Source organism: Aspergillus piperis, assembly GCF_003184755.1.
Source record: "Aspergillus piperis CBS 112811 unplaced genomic scaffold BO85scaffold_17, whole genome shotgun sequence".
Lineage (NCBI taxonomy): Eukaryota > Fungi > Ascomycota > Eurotiomycetes > Eurotiales > Aspergillaceae > Aspergillus > Aspergillus piperis.
Window position 1 is genome coordinate 291,879 of NW_020291607.1, and position 14,840 is coordinate 306,718.

General features: G+C 52.5%; 6 protein-coding genes across 6 annotated transcripts; 2 read left to right on the forward strand and 4 right to left on the reverse strand.

Moving 5' to 3' along the window:
* Positions 1-164: 164 nt before the first annotated feature.
* BO85DRAFT_377705 (putative alpha-L-rhamnosidase B) lies at positions 165-2,295 on the forward strand (the record flags this gene model as incomplete). The annotated part of the gene is made up of 3 exons (XM_025656272.1): positions 165-1,037; positions 1,091-1,362; positions 1,410-2,295. The coding sequence occupies 3 exons, from the start codon at positions 165-167 to the stop codon at positions 2,293-2,295; spliced, it is 2,031 nt and encodes a 676-aa protein (XP_025512869.1).
* Positions 2,296-2,554: 259 nt separating this feature from the next.
* Positions 2,555-3,865, forward strand: BO85DRAFT_479945 (chalcone isomerase domain-containing protein; the record flags this gene model as incomplete). The annotated part of the gene is made up of 1 exon (XM_025662983.1): positions 2,555-3,865. One exon carries the CDS (start codon positions 2,555-2,557, stop codon positions 3,863-3,865), a length of 1,311 nt encoding a protein of 436 aa, XP_025512870.1.
* Positions 3,576-4,690, reverse strand: BO85DRAFT_451835 (glutaredoxin). Its single transcript, XM_025660683.1, has 3 exons — positions 4,484-4,690; positions 4,285-4,383; positions 3,576-4,198 (listed from the first exon to the last, which is right to left on the reverse strand). The coding sequence occupies exons 1-3, from the start codon at positions 4,536-4,538 to the stop codon at positions 4,038-4,040; spliced, it is 315 nt and encodes a 104-aa protein (XP_025512871.1). The 5' UTR covers positions 4,539-4,690; the 3' UTR covers positions 3,576-4,037.
* Positions 4,691-4,936: 246 nt separating this feature from the next.
* BO85DRAFT_88032 (uncharacterized protein) lies at positions 4,937-7,076 on the reverse strand. Its single transcript, XM_025665753.1, has 3 exons — positions 6,862-7,076; positions 5,145-6,745; positions 4,937-5,064 (listed from the first exon to the last, which is right to left on the reverse strand). Exons 1-2 carry the CDS (start codon positions 6,958-6,960, stop codon positions 5,243-5,245), a joined length of 1,602 nt encoding a protein of 533 aa, XP_025512872.1. The 5' UTR covers positions 6,961-7,076; the 3' UTR covers positions 4,937-5,064; positions 5,145-5,242.
* A 2,208-nt stretch (positions 7,077-9,284) lies between these two features.
* On the reverse strand, positions 9,285-11,055 carry BO85DRAFT_88047 (BAG family molecular chaperone regulator). The gene has a single exon (XM_025665754.1). The coding sequence runs from the start codon at positions 10,837-10,839 to the stop codon at positions 9,646-9,648; it is 1,194 nt and encodes a 397-aa protein (XP_025512873.1). The 5' UTR covers positions 10,840-11,055; the 3' UTR covers positions 9,285-9,645.
* Positions 11,056-12,508: 1,453 nt separating this feature from the next.
* On the reverse strand, positions 12,509-14,627 carry BO85DRAFT_377962 (LMBR1 domain-containing protein; the record flags this gene model as incomplete). The annotated part of the gene is made up of 2 exons (XM_025656282.1): positions 12,509-14,246; positions 14,326-14,627. 2 exons carry the CDS (start codon positions 14,625-14,627, stop codon positions 12,509-12,511), a joined length of 2,040 nt encoding a protein of 679 aa, XP_025512874.1.
* Between the last annotated feature and the right edge of the window lie 213 nt (positions 14,628-14,840).

Below are 14,840 nucleotides of genomic sequence, written 5' to 3' on the forward strand. Positions count from 1 at the left end.
AATCCTTCGAAGCTAGTGACCCCTCTTCGCTTTCTGGGCAAAAGCCCGGGGGAACATTATCTCGAGCCGAGACGTTTATATGAACCCGCGTGTCTGGTGGAGAATGGATGTTGCTCGGTGTGGTAATTGGTGCTGCAGTCTGCGGAACAGACAAGACAGCAACCATGCGCTGCCACAGGCTCTTGTCGGGCGTGCTCGCTCTACTTCCTCTCTCAGTTGCTCAAAGCTGTTGGCGCAACACCACTTGCTCTGGTCCGACCGACAGCGCTTTCTCCGGGCCGTGGGAGAAGAATATTTTCGCACCATCGTCGAGAACTCTGAACCCAGAGAAGCTCTTTCTCATTACGCAACCGGATAAGACGGAAGACTATACCCCATTTGCACTTCATGGCAACGGGTCATTGGTGGTTTATGACTTTGGAAAAGAGGTTGGCGGCATTGTTTCTGTAAACTTCAGCTCCACAGGCATTGGTTCACTAGGTGTGGCCTTCACCGAAGCGAAGAACTATATCGGAGAGTGGTCGGACTCGTCAAATGGAGGCTTCAAAGGCCCTGATGGTGCACTCTACGGTAATTTCACCGAAGCCGGAAGCCACTACTATGTGATGCCGGATAAGAGCTTGCGGGGTGGATTTCGCTATCTGACTCTTTTCCTGATCACCAGCGACAACTCCACCATTCACATCGAGGATGTGAGCTTGGAGATCGGCTTTCAGCCTACCTGGTCCAATTTGAAGGCCTACCAAGGGTACTTCCACTCCAATGACGACTTGCTCAACAAGATCTGGTACACTGGGGCCTACACTCTGCAGACGAACGAGGTGCCGACCGACACGGGGCGTCAGATCCCAGCGATGGCTGAAGGCTGGGCGAACAATTGCACCCTTGGACCTGGTGATACGATCATTGTCGACGGAGCGAAGCGTGACCGTGCGGTATGGCCGGGTGACATGGGGATTGCTGTGCCTTCGGCGTTTGTGAGTTTGGGCGACTTGGACAGTGTCAAGAATGCGCTGCAGGTTATGTACGACACTCAGGTAAAATCACACCATTGCAATGGTGCTATTTCTCAGGTACTAACGCTATGCAGAACAATTCGACAGGTGCATTCGACGAGTCTGGCCCGCCGCTGAGCCAAAAAGACTCGGACACGTATCACATGTGGACGATGGTCGGGACCTACAACTACATGCTCTATACCAACGACAGCGATTTCCTCGAGCAAAACTGGGAGGGTTATCAGAAGGCGATGGATTATATCTACGGCAAGGTGACTTATCCCAGCGGCTTGCTGAACGTCACGGGCACGCGCGACTGGGCCAGATGGCAGCAGGGATACAACAACTCCGAGGCGCAGATGATGTGAGCAATGCCCTAATCATGCACTCATTACCTTCTAACAGTCCCAGCTTGTATCACACCCTCAACACAGGCGCAGAGCTCGCCACCTGGGCCGGAGATTCAGGCGACCTATCCAGCACCTGGACTAGCCGAGCCGAGAAGCTGCGTCAAGCCATCAACGAATACTGCTGGGACGAATCGTACGGCGCATTCAAAGACAACGCCACCGACACCACCCTGCACCCTCAGGACGCAAACAGCATGGCCCTGCTCTTCGGGGTCGTGGATGCGGACCGGGCCGCCAGCATTTCTGAAAGACTAACAGACAACTGGACCCCGATTGGAGCCGTGGCGCCCGAACTGCCAGAGAACATCTCTCCGTTCATCTCCTCGTTCGAGATCCAGGGCCATCTGACCGTGGGACAGCCACAACGAGCACTGGAGCTAATCCGCCGCAGCTGGGGATGGTACTACAACAACGCGAACGGCACACAGAGCACGGTCATCGAAGGCTATCTACAGAACGGCACGTTCGGGTACCGCGGTAACCGCGGGTACTACTATGACACCGCATATGTGTCACATTCGCACGGCTGGTCATCAGGACCGACGTCGGCGCTGACGAACTACATCGTGGGGATCACTGTCACATCTCCACTGGGGGCGACCTGGCGCATCGCCCCGCAGTTTGTCGATCTGCAGTCCGCCGAGGGTGGGTTCACGACCTCGCTTGGAAAGTTCCAGGCTGGATGGTCAAAGACAGACAAGGGATACACGCTCGACTTTACAGTTCCGCACGGGACCCAGGGAAACCTGACGCTGCCGTTCGTCGGCACAGCGAAGCCATCTATCAAGATCGACGGGACGGAGATCACCCGGGGGGTACAGTATGCCAACGCGACGGCGACAGTGACGGTCAGCGGAGGCGGAATGTACAAGGTGGTGGTGCAGTAGCAGTAGCAATAGCAGTAACTACATTATCATTTACACAGTACTTATACTAGGATATTAAATAGCATAGTAACCTTCAATCCACCTCAATGCCCACCAAATGCTATATACTACCTCAACCGTCCAATCAGGGCAGCTCTAATCACGTGTCAATAATCATCCGATCCGCTCACTTCCACCACCGCATCCCCATACTCCAGACTTTACATCCATCTCCAAACCCAAACCAAGTCAACCAACACAACACACACAAACAAACAAGATGCCACCGATACCCCCTTCCCTCCGCGCCGCCCGCGCCCAATGGCGCACCTGCGCCCAACACCTCCACGCCTCCACCAACCTCCCCAAAACTCGCCTCTACAGCACAACCCGCACCCTCCGCTCCAGCACCACCAGCACCACAGCCAGCAACCCCCTCCGCAGCGCCGCCCGCGCGCCCCGCAGCCGCGAACAAGACATCGCGCGGAGCAAACGCTCGATGTACATCTCCGCGACAGGGATGATCGTATGCGCGGTCGGAATGTACGGGGTGATCAAAGCGGACGTATTCGGTTTGGAACAAACCACCACCACCGACGGAGTCGAAATCGAAAACACCACCGACAACGGCAGCACCAAACTCGACGGTCCCAGCACGGGCTTCCCGACAAAGCCCACGCTAACGCACATCCAATCCGCCAGCGGAAACCCCGACCAAGTGGAGACAGGAACGAGCTCGATCCCGCATTTCCCGGCGGTGATTCATCTGCCGAAGTGGTTGGAGAGTGAGGATAATAGTACTCCTGCGTCCGCGACGGATTTGTCTCCTGCTTCGCAGGGTGAGGAGGAGGAATACCATCTCCTAGGACTGGGTATTCGGACGGTCTCGTTCCTCAATTTCCAGGTGTACGTTGTGGGATTGTATGTTGCGAAGGAGGACTTGGCGGAGCTGCAATCACGACTGGTGCGCACGGCGGTGCATCCTCCCGGGGAGGGGACGGAGTCGGTGATTGATAATGAGGTGGGGGCTACGGCTGCGACGTCGTTGGTGTCGATGGAGAGGGAGAAGTTGAGGGAGTTGTTGTTGGATGCGGAGAAGGGGGAGCAGGCGTGGGATATGTTGTTGAAGAAGGATGGGTTGAGGACGGCGTTTCGGGTCGTGCCGACGCGGAATACGGATTTCTTGCATTTGAGGGATGGGTGGGTGAGGGGGATTACGGGTAGGGCGCAGAGGTATAATAAGGTTGAGGGTGGTGGTGGTAAGGGGGAATTTGAGGGCGAGGAGTTTGGTCAGGCTATGGGGGAGTTTAAGGGATTGTTTGGAGGTGGACAGAGGAAGAGTGTGCCCAAGGGACAGGTGTTGGTGTTGGCGAGGGGCAAGAAGGGGCAGTTGGATGTGTTGGTTCAGGGTGGTGGTGATGGGAAGGATGCGCTGCCGGATAGGTATTTGGGTAGAGTCAAGGATGAGAGGGTTAGTCGGTTGGTGTGGTTGAATTATTTGGCGGGGAAGAATGTCTCGAGTGAGGGGGCGAGACGCAGTGTGGTGGATGGGATTATGGGCGTTGTTGAGAGGCCGGTTGGGACTGTATAATTTCTCTCTCTGTCTCTCTCTCTGTCTCTCTCTCCCTACATTAGTTTTGGTGTTTGGATATGTAGTGTATGTATGTATTATATATGATCTGATCCGATCTGATCAATCAATTATCTATCATTACTCCCCCTATCACTGCTTCGCAGACAAAATCATAGATGGGATGGAAAATCTACAAAGCACCAGCAGCCTCCAACAACCCCTTCAGCTCGGCACCCTTCTTGCTCTGCAAGTCCGAGTTTCCACCAATGTGCTTCTGGCTAATGAAGATGTTGGGGACGGTGCGCTGGTTGGAGATTTCCTGGAGGGCGTCCTGGAGGTCGGCTCCGTCGGCTAGAACCCATATTATATTATATTAGCATGGCCCTTAATACCATACACACATCACACCTAAATAGAAGAAAGGGGGGGTGTCTTACGCAGCTGATCCAACTCAAGAGCAGTGTACTTCGCGCCGAGCTCATTCAGCAAGTTCTTGCTTGCTTGGCAGTAGGGGCAGTAGGATTTGGAGAAGACGACTGTACCATTCCCGATGGGATTTATATATTAGCAAATTGGTTTCTCCACTATGTATGACACAATATAATATATCAATGCTGGGAATGGGGGGTAACCTACCAACGCCATTCTCATTAATCAAGGTCTGGGCCTTAGTCTTAGCAGCGGCGGACATGGTGGGAGAAGGAGCGGCAAAAGAGCCGAAGAGACGAGTGAAGATGGAGGAAATGGTGGCGGTATTGACTGGTAGTCTAATCTAAAAAGAAGAGAAGAGAAGAGAAGAGAGGGGGGAGGGGGAAGTGGGGTTATTTATAAGATTGGGTGGAATGGGTTTAATCAAGGTTTCAGCGGGATGATGGAATCGATCAGATAGGATGGAATAAATTAATGAATGAATGGATGAATGATGGAATGAGGAGAGCGGATGGTCGGATTACGCAAGGTGCGCTAGGGTGATTATGTAATGAGGGGTGCTGGGGGTGGCTTATTAATGACGGGTTATAACCTATGGGGGGTTCTAGAACGGTCACTTTAACTATGTATATGTTGTTGTATACTAGTAATTGCAATAAATATTTAATATAATTGTGAACTTTGTCTATAACGATATGCACAAAGAAAATCAATGCATGTTCAAGGAAAGACGCGTGATGTCGTAATGACCGCTCAATGCAAGTGCACAAACACTGGAATCAACAGATAGGGAATCAAATGAGAGTAAAATGTCTCCAAGGAACGACAAGAAGTAAAAGGTGGATAGCTATTAAAATCCTAGTCAGATCAAACACCACCCAGCTCGCTGAAAAAAACAAATCCACAATGCAGGAAATAGGTATCTTAAATGACGGACATATGCCACTCAACGAATGCGTCCTCCCCCTACATCACGATGCAGCATCCGCAGCCCTTCTCCTTCGGCGGCGGTTCCTGCGCAGTCACCACTGGCGGGCTCCATTTTGGCTGCAGCGCCGCCTGTGGTGGTTCATGTACCCGCGGCATCGTGCTGTAGCCCGTGCCTGAGTTCGGCCGTCCCGACTCCTTGGACGGTGTCTCCAAGTTCGGGGTCTTCTGCTCTTGAACTTCTTCTTTCTCCACCTTTTCGTTCTGTTCGATCGGCTCCGGCTCCGGCTCCTCTTCCTTGGGTGCCGGCTTCTCAGAGGGCTTTGGCCCGTCCGGCCCGATGGCTAGCGGAGCAAACTCCCGATCATACGTGGTAGGCGTCTTGCCTTCCTTCTCCCACTGCTCCTGCTGCATGCGTCGTGCATGTGTGGGAAGAATCTGCTGGTCAGGCGGAAGACGTGGATCGGGCTTGTACATCGTCGCCAACCACGGAGGGTCGCCTTCCGGCCGGTTAATGGGACGATTCTCAGCGGCTTTAGTGGCCCGCAACGTGCTCGACGGTGCCCGGCTTCTCGGGGTCGCCTTTCGTGCAGTCGACGGAGGAGCCGACGTCTTGCGATTGGTAGCACCGCCCTTGGTGGTCTTCCTACCGGCCGCATTTTGTAGGGTGTTCCCGCGACTGCCAGGCCGACTTCCTGCCGGAGTAATATTCTGGGCAGAGTCCACCGACATCGGCTCACTAGCCCGACGGGGCATCCCGAAGGACAAAGCATCGTCATCCCCATGGGTATTCGCGCGGCTGCGCTGCTTGGAGAATTCCCGTCCGCCGTTCTCGGGATTGGGAGAGACCGGTACTGGGATACCCGAGGGAATGGGTATCCGCGACGAGCTTTTGCGAAGTCCGGGGTTGCGGTAGAAGCCGGCCGCTCCATTGGCCATACCCTCTTCCTGTCGACGAGAATCCCACCTTCCACGCTCTTCACCTTCTTCTGGGAAGGTTGGAGACCCGCTATGTTCCCGGAGCTGGGAATCGCCGTGCAAACTGGGCCAGGGTTCCAGTTGCTCGGTCGGTGGGGAGCTGGCAGGTGTTCCATACGAGTCGTAGTTCTTTGTGCGCGTCTTGTTGCCTTCACCCGCCCGACGTTGTAGCAGAATGGCGGCCTGCTGCAGCTCCTCACTCTCAATCTTGGCCAGCTTGTCGCGATGGATCCAATTGTCCTGATCGATCTCGTCCGTATACATGCCCATTCCCTCGTGCCACTCGCCGTGCCTCACCGACCCCTTTCGATAAAGAGAATCCGTCGAGTCTTTGACGTTGCCGGCGCTACGACTGGCTACATCGTGTCCGTAGATTGAGCGTGAGCTGCCAGCTTCACTTCCGCGTCGGCTGTGGCTAGCTTGTGGGCGGCCCCGGGAGGTCAAGTGCTCGTGAGCATAGGCGTGACGCGATAGCGAGGAGCTGCGAGAGCCCTTGGAATTACGCTCCCTGGACCTGGCGTGTGAATCGTGGGAGGACCGTGATTTGGAGCGATGCTTAGTATTCTACCGAAACCCAGGTTAGCATGCCAGTCCGGCTTTTGGCCCGCGAAGGCCCGAACGATCGGCACGAATGCATCAGAGCACCGCAGAAAGGTATGTCGGGAGTGTAACACACTTACATCCTGTCGAATCGGGACAGCGTACTCCCACTGACTCCCATCTACGCTGGGTGACGTCCAAACATCTGTCGTGTAAGTCGCGGTAGCTGTCCCCGCCATTCCAACAGCAATTATTAAGATTCAGTCAAGGCCAGGCCAGCTGGAACCCGTGGTGCGGCGAAGGTGCGTGCAGGATGATTAAAGAGAGTCTGATGATCACTAGGTGAATATTTTTTTTGCCCTTCCCGTCTTGTTCCCCGATCAGGCCATCCCAGTAGCGCACAGACCAGAAACAGCAATCGTGCTGGACCGTTTGTCTCGAAGACCCCCTAAGCCGAGACTCCAACAAGTGTATGTACGATGTGAGGGGTAGGTGGTTGGGAGATGGAGGGCACGAGTCGGTGGGAAAGGGGGGAAGAAGCGGAACACGAGAGATGCTCCGAAAGGAGGAAATCGTAAACAGCCAGGGGAGTGGAGAAGCCGGAGCCTTAAAATTGCAGCGCAATATGTTAATTCCCGGGGGGTGGAAGAGGAAGTCAGGGACCGGCGGGATGGGTACCGTGGACGTAACTCCGGGCTGGGCACTATTATAGGCCGACGGCGGTTGGCAGACGGCTAGCAGTGTCGGGATCCGAGAATCAGGACCGGTCGGGGGATTGGAAGAAAATGGAATGGTGTCGAGGTAGATGAATTAGGGGGAAAGTTACATGGATAGGAAAGAAAATGGATGAGCTTCGATGAGGGGCAGAGAAAAGTCAAGAGTCAAACGACTGGGAGGAGGAGAAGAGGAAGAAAGAGGAGAGGCGGAGAAGGAAGAAGAGGAGGAGGGGAAGGAAGAAGCCCAAGGAAAAGGAGTGGTTGCAAAGAGATGTGGCTGGACCCGTGGCGCCAAAACTGATTCGTTGACACTCCGGGGGAAGCTGATTAAAGAAAACCTCAATAGAGATAGTAAGTAGGTATAAGATGAGGAAGAAAAGAATAAAGGAAGTGCACTGTCCAAGGGTCCCAACCCAGAAGAAGCCGAATGGAAGGGAAGAAGAAGGGCTAAAAGATGAGAGGGGAGGAGAAGAGGAGAAACGGGAGGGAGAGAGAAAGAGAATAATGTCGAGAACCAAGACAGAGAAGCAGAATAGAGAGAGAGACACGGGGGGGGAAAAAAGTCCCAATCTCCTTCAGGATTAGCTTCCCGGTGACTATCAGACAAGCCTAGAACTGGTCTGGCCAATCACTCCGACCATCGCCGACTAGAAAAAGAAAAGAACAATTCCCAGCAATTGCCTCGAGAACTAAACTGTGTTAAACTAAACCCCAAAAGGAGTACATCTCACTGTCGATCCATCGTTTCCCAACTGACTGGCACCGAAAACTGTTCTTTTTTCCCTCTCTTCCCCGTCAATGTCCATGTGCAGTCTATCTACAGTATTTCTGTACTTTTTGCCATACCCTGCAGCTGAGCCCTCACATTGCTTCCATCTTATTTCCTACATACTATATATAATTCTTCTCATAAATTGAGGGAATTCCGTATATTGAGATCCAAGGTCTGCCTATTGTTTGCCTGTCTGCCTTGAGCACCGAGGAGCTGGATCGATACAAATATGCAATTTCCCCAGTGACGGGTCGATATGACATCGAGAACGCCAACCGAGGCTAAGGGGGAAGGACTAAATTAAATACAACTTCAAGTCACATCTTTGAGTTTCTGTTCTCGATTGCGTTGTGATACATCTCTCCCATCTTGCATTTTTAAGCGAGGCCACTAGTTCAGGATCCGCCTGGTAAGTAGGAAGTAGATCTCCCATCACAGTGACACCTTCCACTAGTTAGTAGACACCGTTAGTATGATCTACCCAATCCCTGCCAGTTACAGTCCCGCGGGATTGAAAGAAGAAACCATGACTCTATCACACTCTCTCTGCATCTTGTTAGAGACAGAAGCAAAACTCAATTGCTTACAAAAAAAAAAAATAATTATAAATTGAAGTTGTTATCCCCAATTCCAATCTGATAGCCTCACCGTCAAAAGTCGGGTAAATTCCCAAATCGCCTGTAACAACCTCCTTGCCTTTACCTACCCAACCCATGACCAAACAGTACCAGTATCGCCCATTACCAACCAGCAACTTCTAATCACCAGATGGCTTGCTCCGTGGTCTACGCCACGAGCGCTGACAGGCTGAACATCAACGTCAAGGTTTGTTCTGACCAAGGTCACCCTGAACTTTGAGGGTTGTGTCTTAACCAGGATATCCTTGATTGACCTGACCGACCATGAGTGAAGTGTGTGGTTGGCTCGGAGAGTATCTTGCGCTCATGATCTAGTAGTTCACCGCATCCGAATACTACTTACTCAGTACGTACTTGAACACGTGGTCCACATGTACTTATGTATGTGTGAAATATATGTAAGTAAGCAAGTGGTAGAAACACACTGATTTGTACGGACTATCGCAATCAATATCCTGCAAGGAACCAACCCCCCAACCACCAGCCCATTCATTTATCGTCCGGACGCCGTCCCATGCAAATCATAGGTAAAACCCGCAGCATTTGTATGTATGTGCAGCATGAACTCAGTCGTGGTCGTGGTCTCGATGCACGAGGGGGGTCTATCTGTTCTAGATAAGTAGCTCCTGGATGGCACCCGACAGACAGACCCTAACAAAGCAAAGCAAGTGTGAATAGCAAAAGGTTAATGTGTTCTCTATTTCGTTGTATTATTATGATCATCTTTCCCTGGAATATTCCCATCTCTCATGTACAGAAGAAAAAGCAAAAGTTGCATGATTTGCCAGCCGCGACGTCTCATGTCCTGCTGACCTGGTCCAGACTGTTGAGCGCGTTCTGGGCTGACTTGACAAGAGCCCGACGCGCATCACGGATCTCCTGCACACCATCGGGGTTGATGTTGTCCGCATTCAGAAGAACCTGCGCCAGGATCGTCTCCGTCAGCTTCTTATACTCGAACTCGCGTGACTTGGCATCCGCCGGTGTGTTCGTGATGTAGTCCTCGCAGAGAGGAACAAGCTCCCGCTGCAGATACGACGACAGGGCGTTCACTTGGTCGATCGGGTTGTTGAACGACTTCAGATTGGGTGCTGGGGGCGGCATGCCGGCTCCGTTGGACGGGCGCGGAGGTTCTTCGGCGGGAGGTGGGAGGGTATTTGAGCCGTCGGCCTGCTTTCCGCCCTTCCTCCTATTCTTGCTGTTGCGCTTCTTGTTCTTGCCCGACTTCTTGCGACCAGATCCCTCCTGACGGGCGGATTCCGTGTTTCTGTCAGCCTCCGCCTCGGACAATTCACTGGGCGAGCTCTCCCCCGGCTCCACTCCGGAGACGACACATAGCACTTCCGACTGTTGTTTGAGACCCTCCGACCGACACGGCAGCGAGTCGTTGTCCAACAACTTCCCCTTGTAGAGCAGTTTGATCCGCTTCGGATCAGGGGTGCGCGTCGCCTCCGCTGCCCGCTGTCTCAGTTGACCCACGCTGAGGGCGCCGTCGTTGATAGCGTAAGCCGGGAAGTGCAGATCGTACTTTTCCTTGCGGTGTTTCAGAATAAGAGTGTCGGGCTCGGTGTCCTCCGCTCCTGCGTATTGATTGCGATACGTGTTTGCGGGTGGGTTGACGATATCATCTTGTGTGATGTAGCTGTAGTCGTTGTCGGTGACTTGGGGGGTATTGTCGACGTTGGTGTAACCACGGCGCCAGAAGTTGGCGAACGGAGTGCGCCAGGACATGACGAGAATGACAATTGTACAGACGATGAGAGTGTAAGCGACGGGTGTGGTGTATGCGCCGTCGGGGTGGTCCGCTAGTAGTTCGGGCCAAGGCGTAAGCAGGCGCAGGGGAGTCGAGTCTTTGGCTGATGAGAGCGTGGCGACGAGTTGATGGTGGAGAGTGTACAAGGACGGAGGAAGGTTGGTGGTGACGTGGTCTAAGTAGGATGCACACGTCTCGCCCAGCGAGGACAGAGAAATGTGCGAGAGCAGCTGGCTCATGGATTGACGGCCAGGGCACGAGGCAATGAAGGGGGATGACGACAGGGGAAGGGCGTGTTTGAGGTCATGGAAGATGGCCACTTTAGCTCCGGACCAGGCAGATAAGGCGGAGAGGGCTTTTTTTTTGCCGCAGCCGCAAATCCTGCGGTGGAGCAGCTGCCCGCAATCGGAGTTGCGCAGTCAACTTACTTTGGTGGTACTACTTCCTAGTTACTTGTTGCTCAAGGCAGACAGGCATATATCCTCCAGTAGTTACTACTAATGATCTCCTGACAAGACTGCTGTGCCTTTCTCATTGCTTTTTCCCCTTCCTCCTCACACGACAAACAACAACACGAGCCACACCATGTGGTCTTCAAGGCTTACAGGGGAAAAGCATAATCTGCCAAGCCAGTGACTTAAATCTATATTCTCCCCGCCCAGGCATACTCATACTATCTATACTACGATTTCACCACTGGAGAAATATACCGCATCAAAGTACTTCAATATAACACCCAACAGACCAAACACAACCAACCTACACACAAGACCCTACATTACCCCCTCTTCTTCATAGGCTACCAGCCCATCTGATCGACCACACGTGGCTATGCACTGCGCATGTCAGATTGGGTCTCATTTTCGCAGGAAAAAAAAAAAAAAAAAAAAAAAAAAACACAAACCCTTTATTTTATTTTATTCCTTTTTGCTCTTGGAGCCTTATAGGCAGCAAACCCTCAGCTGCTGAGTGGCGAAACAGTTCTAGAGTTGAACAATGAAAGTTACCTACCTACCTACCGATCGACATGATCCAGAACTAAGTCTGGCTATCCATGTCAGAACTAACGCTACAAATACGAGGACAGGACATTGACCCCGCCCGTCTCAACTCATTCGGTATGATAGTTAGGTACCAGCAGTTAGATCAAACTTTGGCTCGAGAACAACGACCGGATAGACATATATTTTAAATAGGGAGTTTGGAGAAGTTAAGCCTTAGTGTATATGTATGTACTATGTTGAGTTCCTCATCTGGAGTTAGTGTTCTACTTTCTTGAAGGATAACCAAGTGCCAAAGTAATACTATTCCTCTTACCATTTGCCTACTAGAACCTTCATCAGGCTTATCTATCTATCCATCCATCCTGTGTAAGCACGCCCCCTTGTTTAAAGTGATATGCATATGCATTCGATATGACCAGCAGGTGCCAGGTACCTTCCTACCTGCTGTATCATGCTGGACATGGGGGTTTTAGCTTACTTGCTTGCTTGCTTACCCTGACTCCTGCAGCGTGATCGACATGGCACTAAAACAGGTGAGTGGATAGCAGGTTATCTAGTATATCTAGGTTTCCCCGCAGCCGTGGTGATCGGGAGAGATCATGCTAGATGAGATGAGATAGTATGAAGATAAAGGTTGACGCTGATGCTTACTGTGATATTCATGGTGTTTGTTGGGTATCGCTAGTACTGCATTGAGAAAATCAGTATGATGCTGGATACTATCTGTGGCTAGATGTGAAGCGGCTGGGGTAGTCTACAAACAAAGTATACAGAATAAGCGCAAAACTGTTATTGAGAGCTATATATACTATGTACATCTATAAACATTACCATGTAAAAGTGTCTACCAGCAACGCCTTCGCCATGCAGCAAGTCAGGTTACATTACCGACCGGTCAGTGTTCTTACAGTCGGACTCCGCCAGGTGCTGGTCGACCACCAAACCACCTTGCCAGTCCGCTATCACCCTCATTGCTTTCACTGCCCATCCATCTGGGGAGACGGAAGGAGTCGCCCTGCAGCCACTGGGGCTTGCTGGCGGTTTCAAATGTGTTCCTCACTCGATGAGCGAAGGACTGGAAAAAGTTATCTTCATCCTCATCTTCCATCAACGGAGTTGTGGCGGGTGTACCTCTGGAGGCCCGAGGGGTTCTAGAATTCTCCAGCAGCGCGGTGCGAGAGGAGGAGAATGCTGGCGTGTCATCGTCAATGCGACTGGACGGGCGAGGTGACCGACCGCCACGAGGAGAAAGTCCCAAAGAGCCGAGGCCGTTGAGCTCCCGGTCGATAAGATCACGCCCCTCTCGCCACCCACCTAGTCCGTAGCCACCGGGGTTGTTCTCCAGATCATCGTCTTCTTCTTCTAGAAGACCCCAGCTGCAGATATTCTGGACGCGACCGTAGAGATTGAATAGGGTGGCACCGATAGGCACCAGAATGAAGACCGGGAAGAAGTAATCAAAGCCCTTTCCGAGCGGGGTAAGGTCAATGAACCGGCCCAAGAACTTGTAAAAAGTAGTGTTCTGCCGGACGGTCGCAGGCAAAAAGGTCAAGAAGTTGTAAGCGATGGGAACTGTCAGTCTGGCGACTAGCCCCGCATACCAACAGGCGCTCTCCCCGTACGTGTTTCGGCGGACCAAAGCACGGTTGCCCCACACTTTGGCGTCGTTCACACCCACTAATGCTGCCGAGCACATGTACAGCAGCCAAGCAGAGGCAATCAATTGGCGCCCAAAGTCGACCGGCGCAGGCTCCTTGTGGTAAGAAACAATAGAAAGCGTCACAACGGATAGCCGAGGCGCCAAGGACTTGACCAACTCCGACCAGACAACGCACACGGAAGCCGCCGAGAAAACTGCGCCTAGTGCAAGTCGTACGTTTGGAATGACATGCACATAGAGGTGGTAGCGCATATAGGGACTCAGGAAGTTCAGGCTCGGGAGCCAAGATGATCGATGGGGGGAGTGAATGAACTCGAGCTTCTTAGATGCCGACGCATTGATAATTGCCTGCATGTCTGCTGCGGAAAGGACCAAGCGATCCCACTCATCGACGAAGCGAGCCTTCTGATGCCGAGCGCGCTGGAGACGTCGGGTCAAGTCCGCAAGGTAACGTTCAGTAATGACGGCAGGGATAGTGCCGGGCCCGTCCGCATGTTCCAAGAGTCCCGAACGCAGCTCGGGCGGGTTCGACGTCTCTGCCAATTCATCGATCCATTCCTGAAAATCACGAGCGGTGCCCGTTTTGCGACGTTGCAATTGAGCAACTTGCGACTCCAAGCTTTCCAGATCATTAATGGCGTCCATCAAACGGTCGTGCAGTTTCGGAGCATGTGCTTGGATTCTTCGCAGACGACCACTGACGTTGGAGTTACGGAAGAGCGTGCGGGGAATGGATACAAGTCCGTGACCCATCAGATAGATGGCCAGAACCAGACCCCAAACATATGCAAGAGCCATCACTAGCGTCTTAATCGAGGTGAATTCAAAGCCATTCTGGATCGAAATGTAGATTAATCCGACCGTTGCACAGCACAGAACAATCAGTTGGTACCGCGCATTGGAACGAATGGAATATTGAATGCGACCCTTCGGGTCACGGTAGCCCGAATCAATGTATTCTCCGAGTAAAGGAAGGATGGCCCTGAGAGGAAGTAAAGCGTTAGTGATTGATCTAGATTGTGACGGTCGCGACCGGACACATCGTGCTGCACATCACCTACCATGTCAGCACAAAGATCAGCCAGTAAGCAATGCGCCAGGAGACGAGAATTAGACGGTCGGGTAGCCAGATGGCCGTGGGGCCTCCGCCATCGCGCGAGCTCGATGCTAGATCAATTGGTACTAGAAGAACTACACTGGCCGGAAGCGCGAGTGCAAGGAAGACGGGGATGGAAAGGTAGGCCGGAGTCGCGCGGAGAGTGAGAAAGCGTCGCAGAAGTAACAAAACCAGCACAGAGATCGTAAGGAGGGCCAAAGTAAAAAAGACGCTGGACCCCACGGGAACCGGTGATGCGGAAATCATAGCGATTCTGGAGGGGCGTCCGACATGCGGCAGCGGAGGAAGGAGGTAGTAGGAGGAACTAGTCGCAGTACGGGGAAATCCAGGGTCTTGATCGATCGGATCAGTCAATCAATCAATAATAATCATCGTAAGTCAACTTAAAAGAGAGACTGTTTGACCCAAGAGATCCAGGGGGGTTGCAGAAGCATGCAAAGAAGGTTTTGGGGGCTAGAC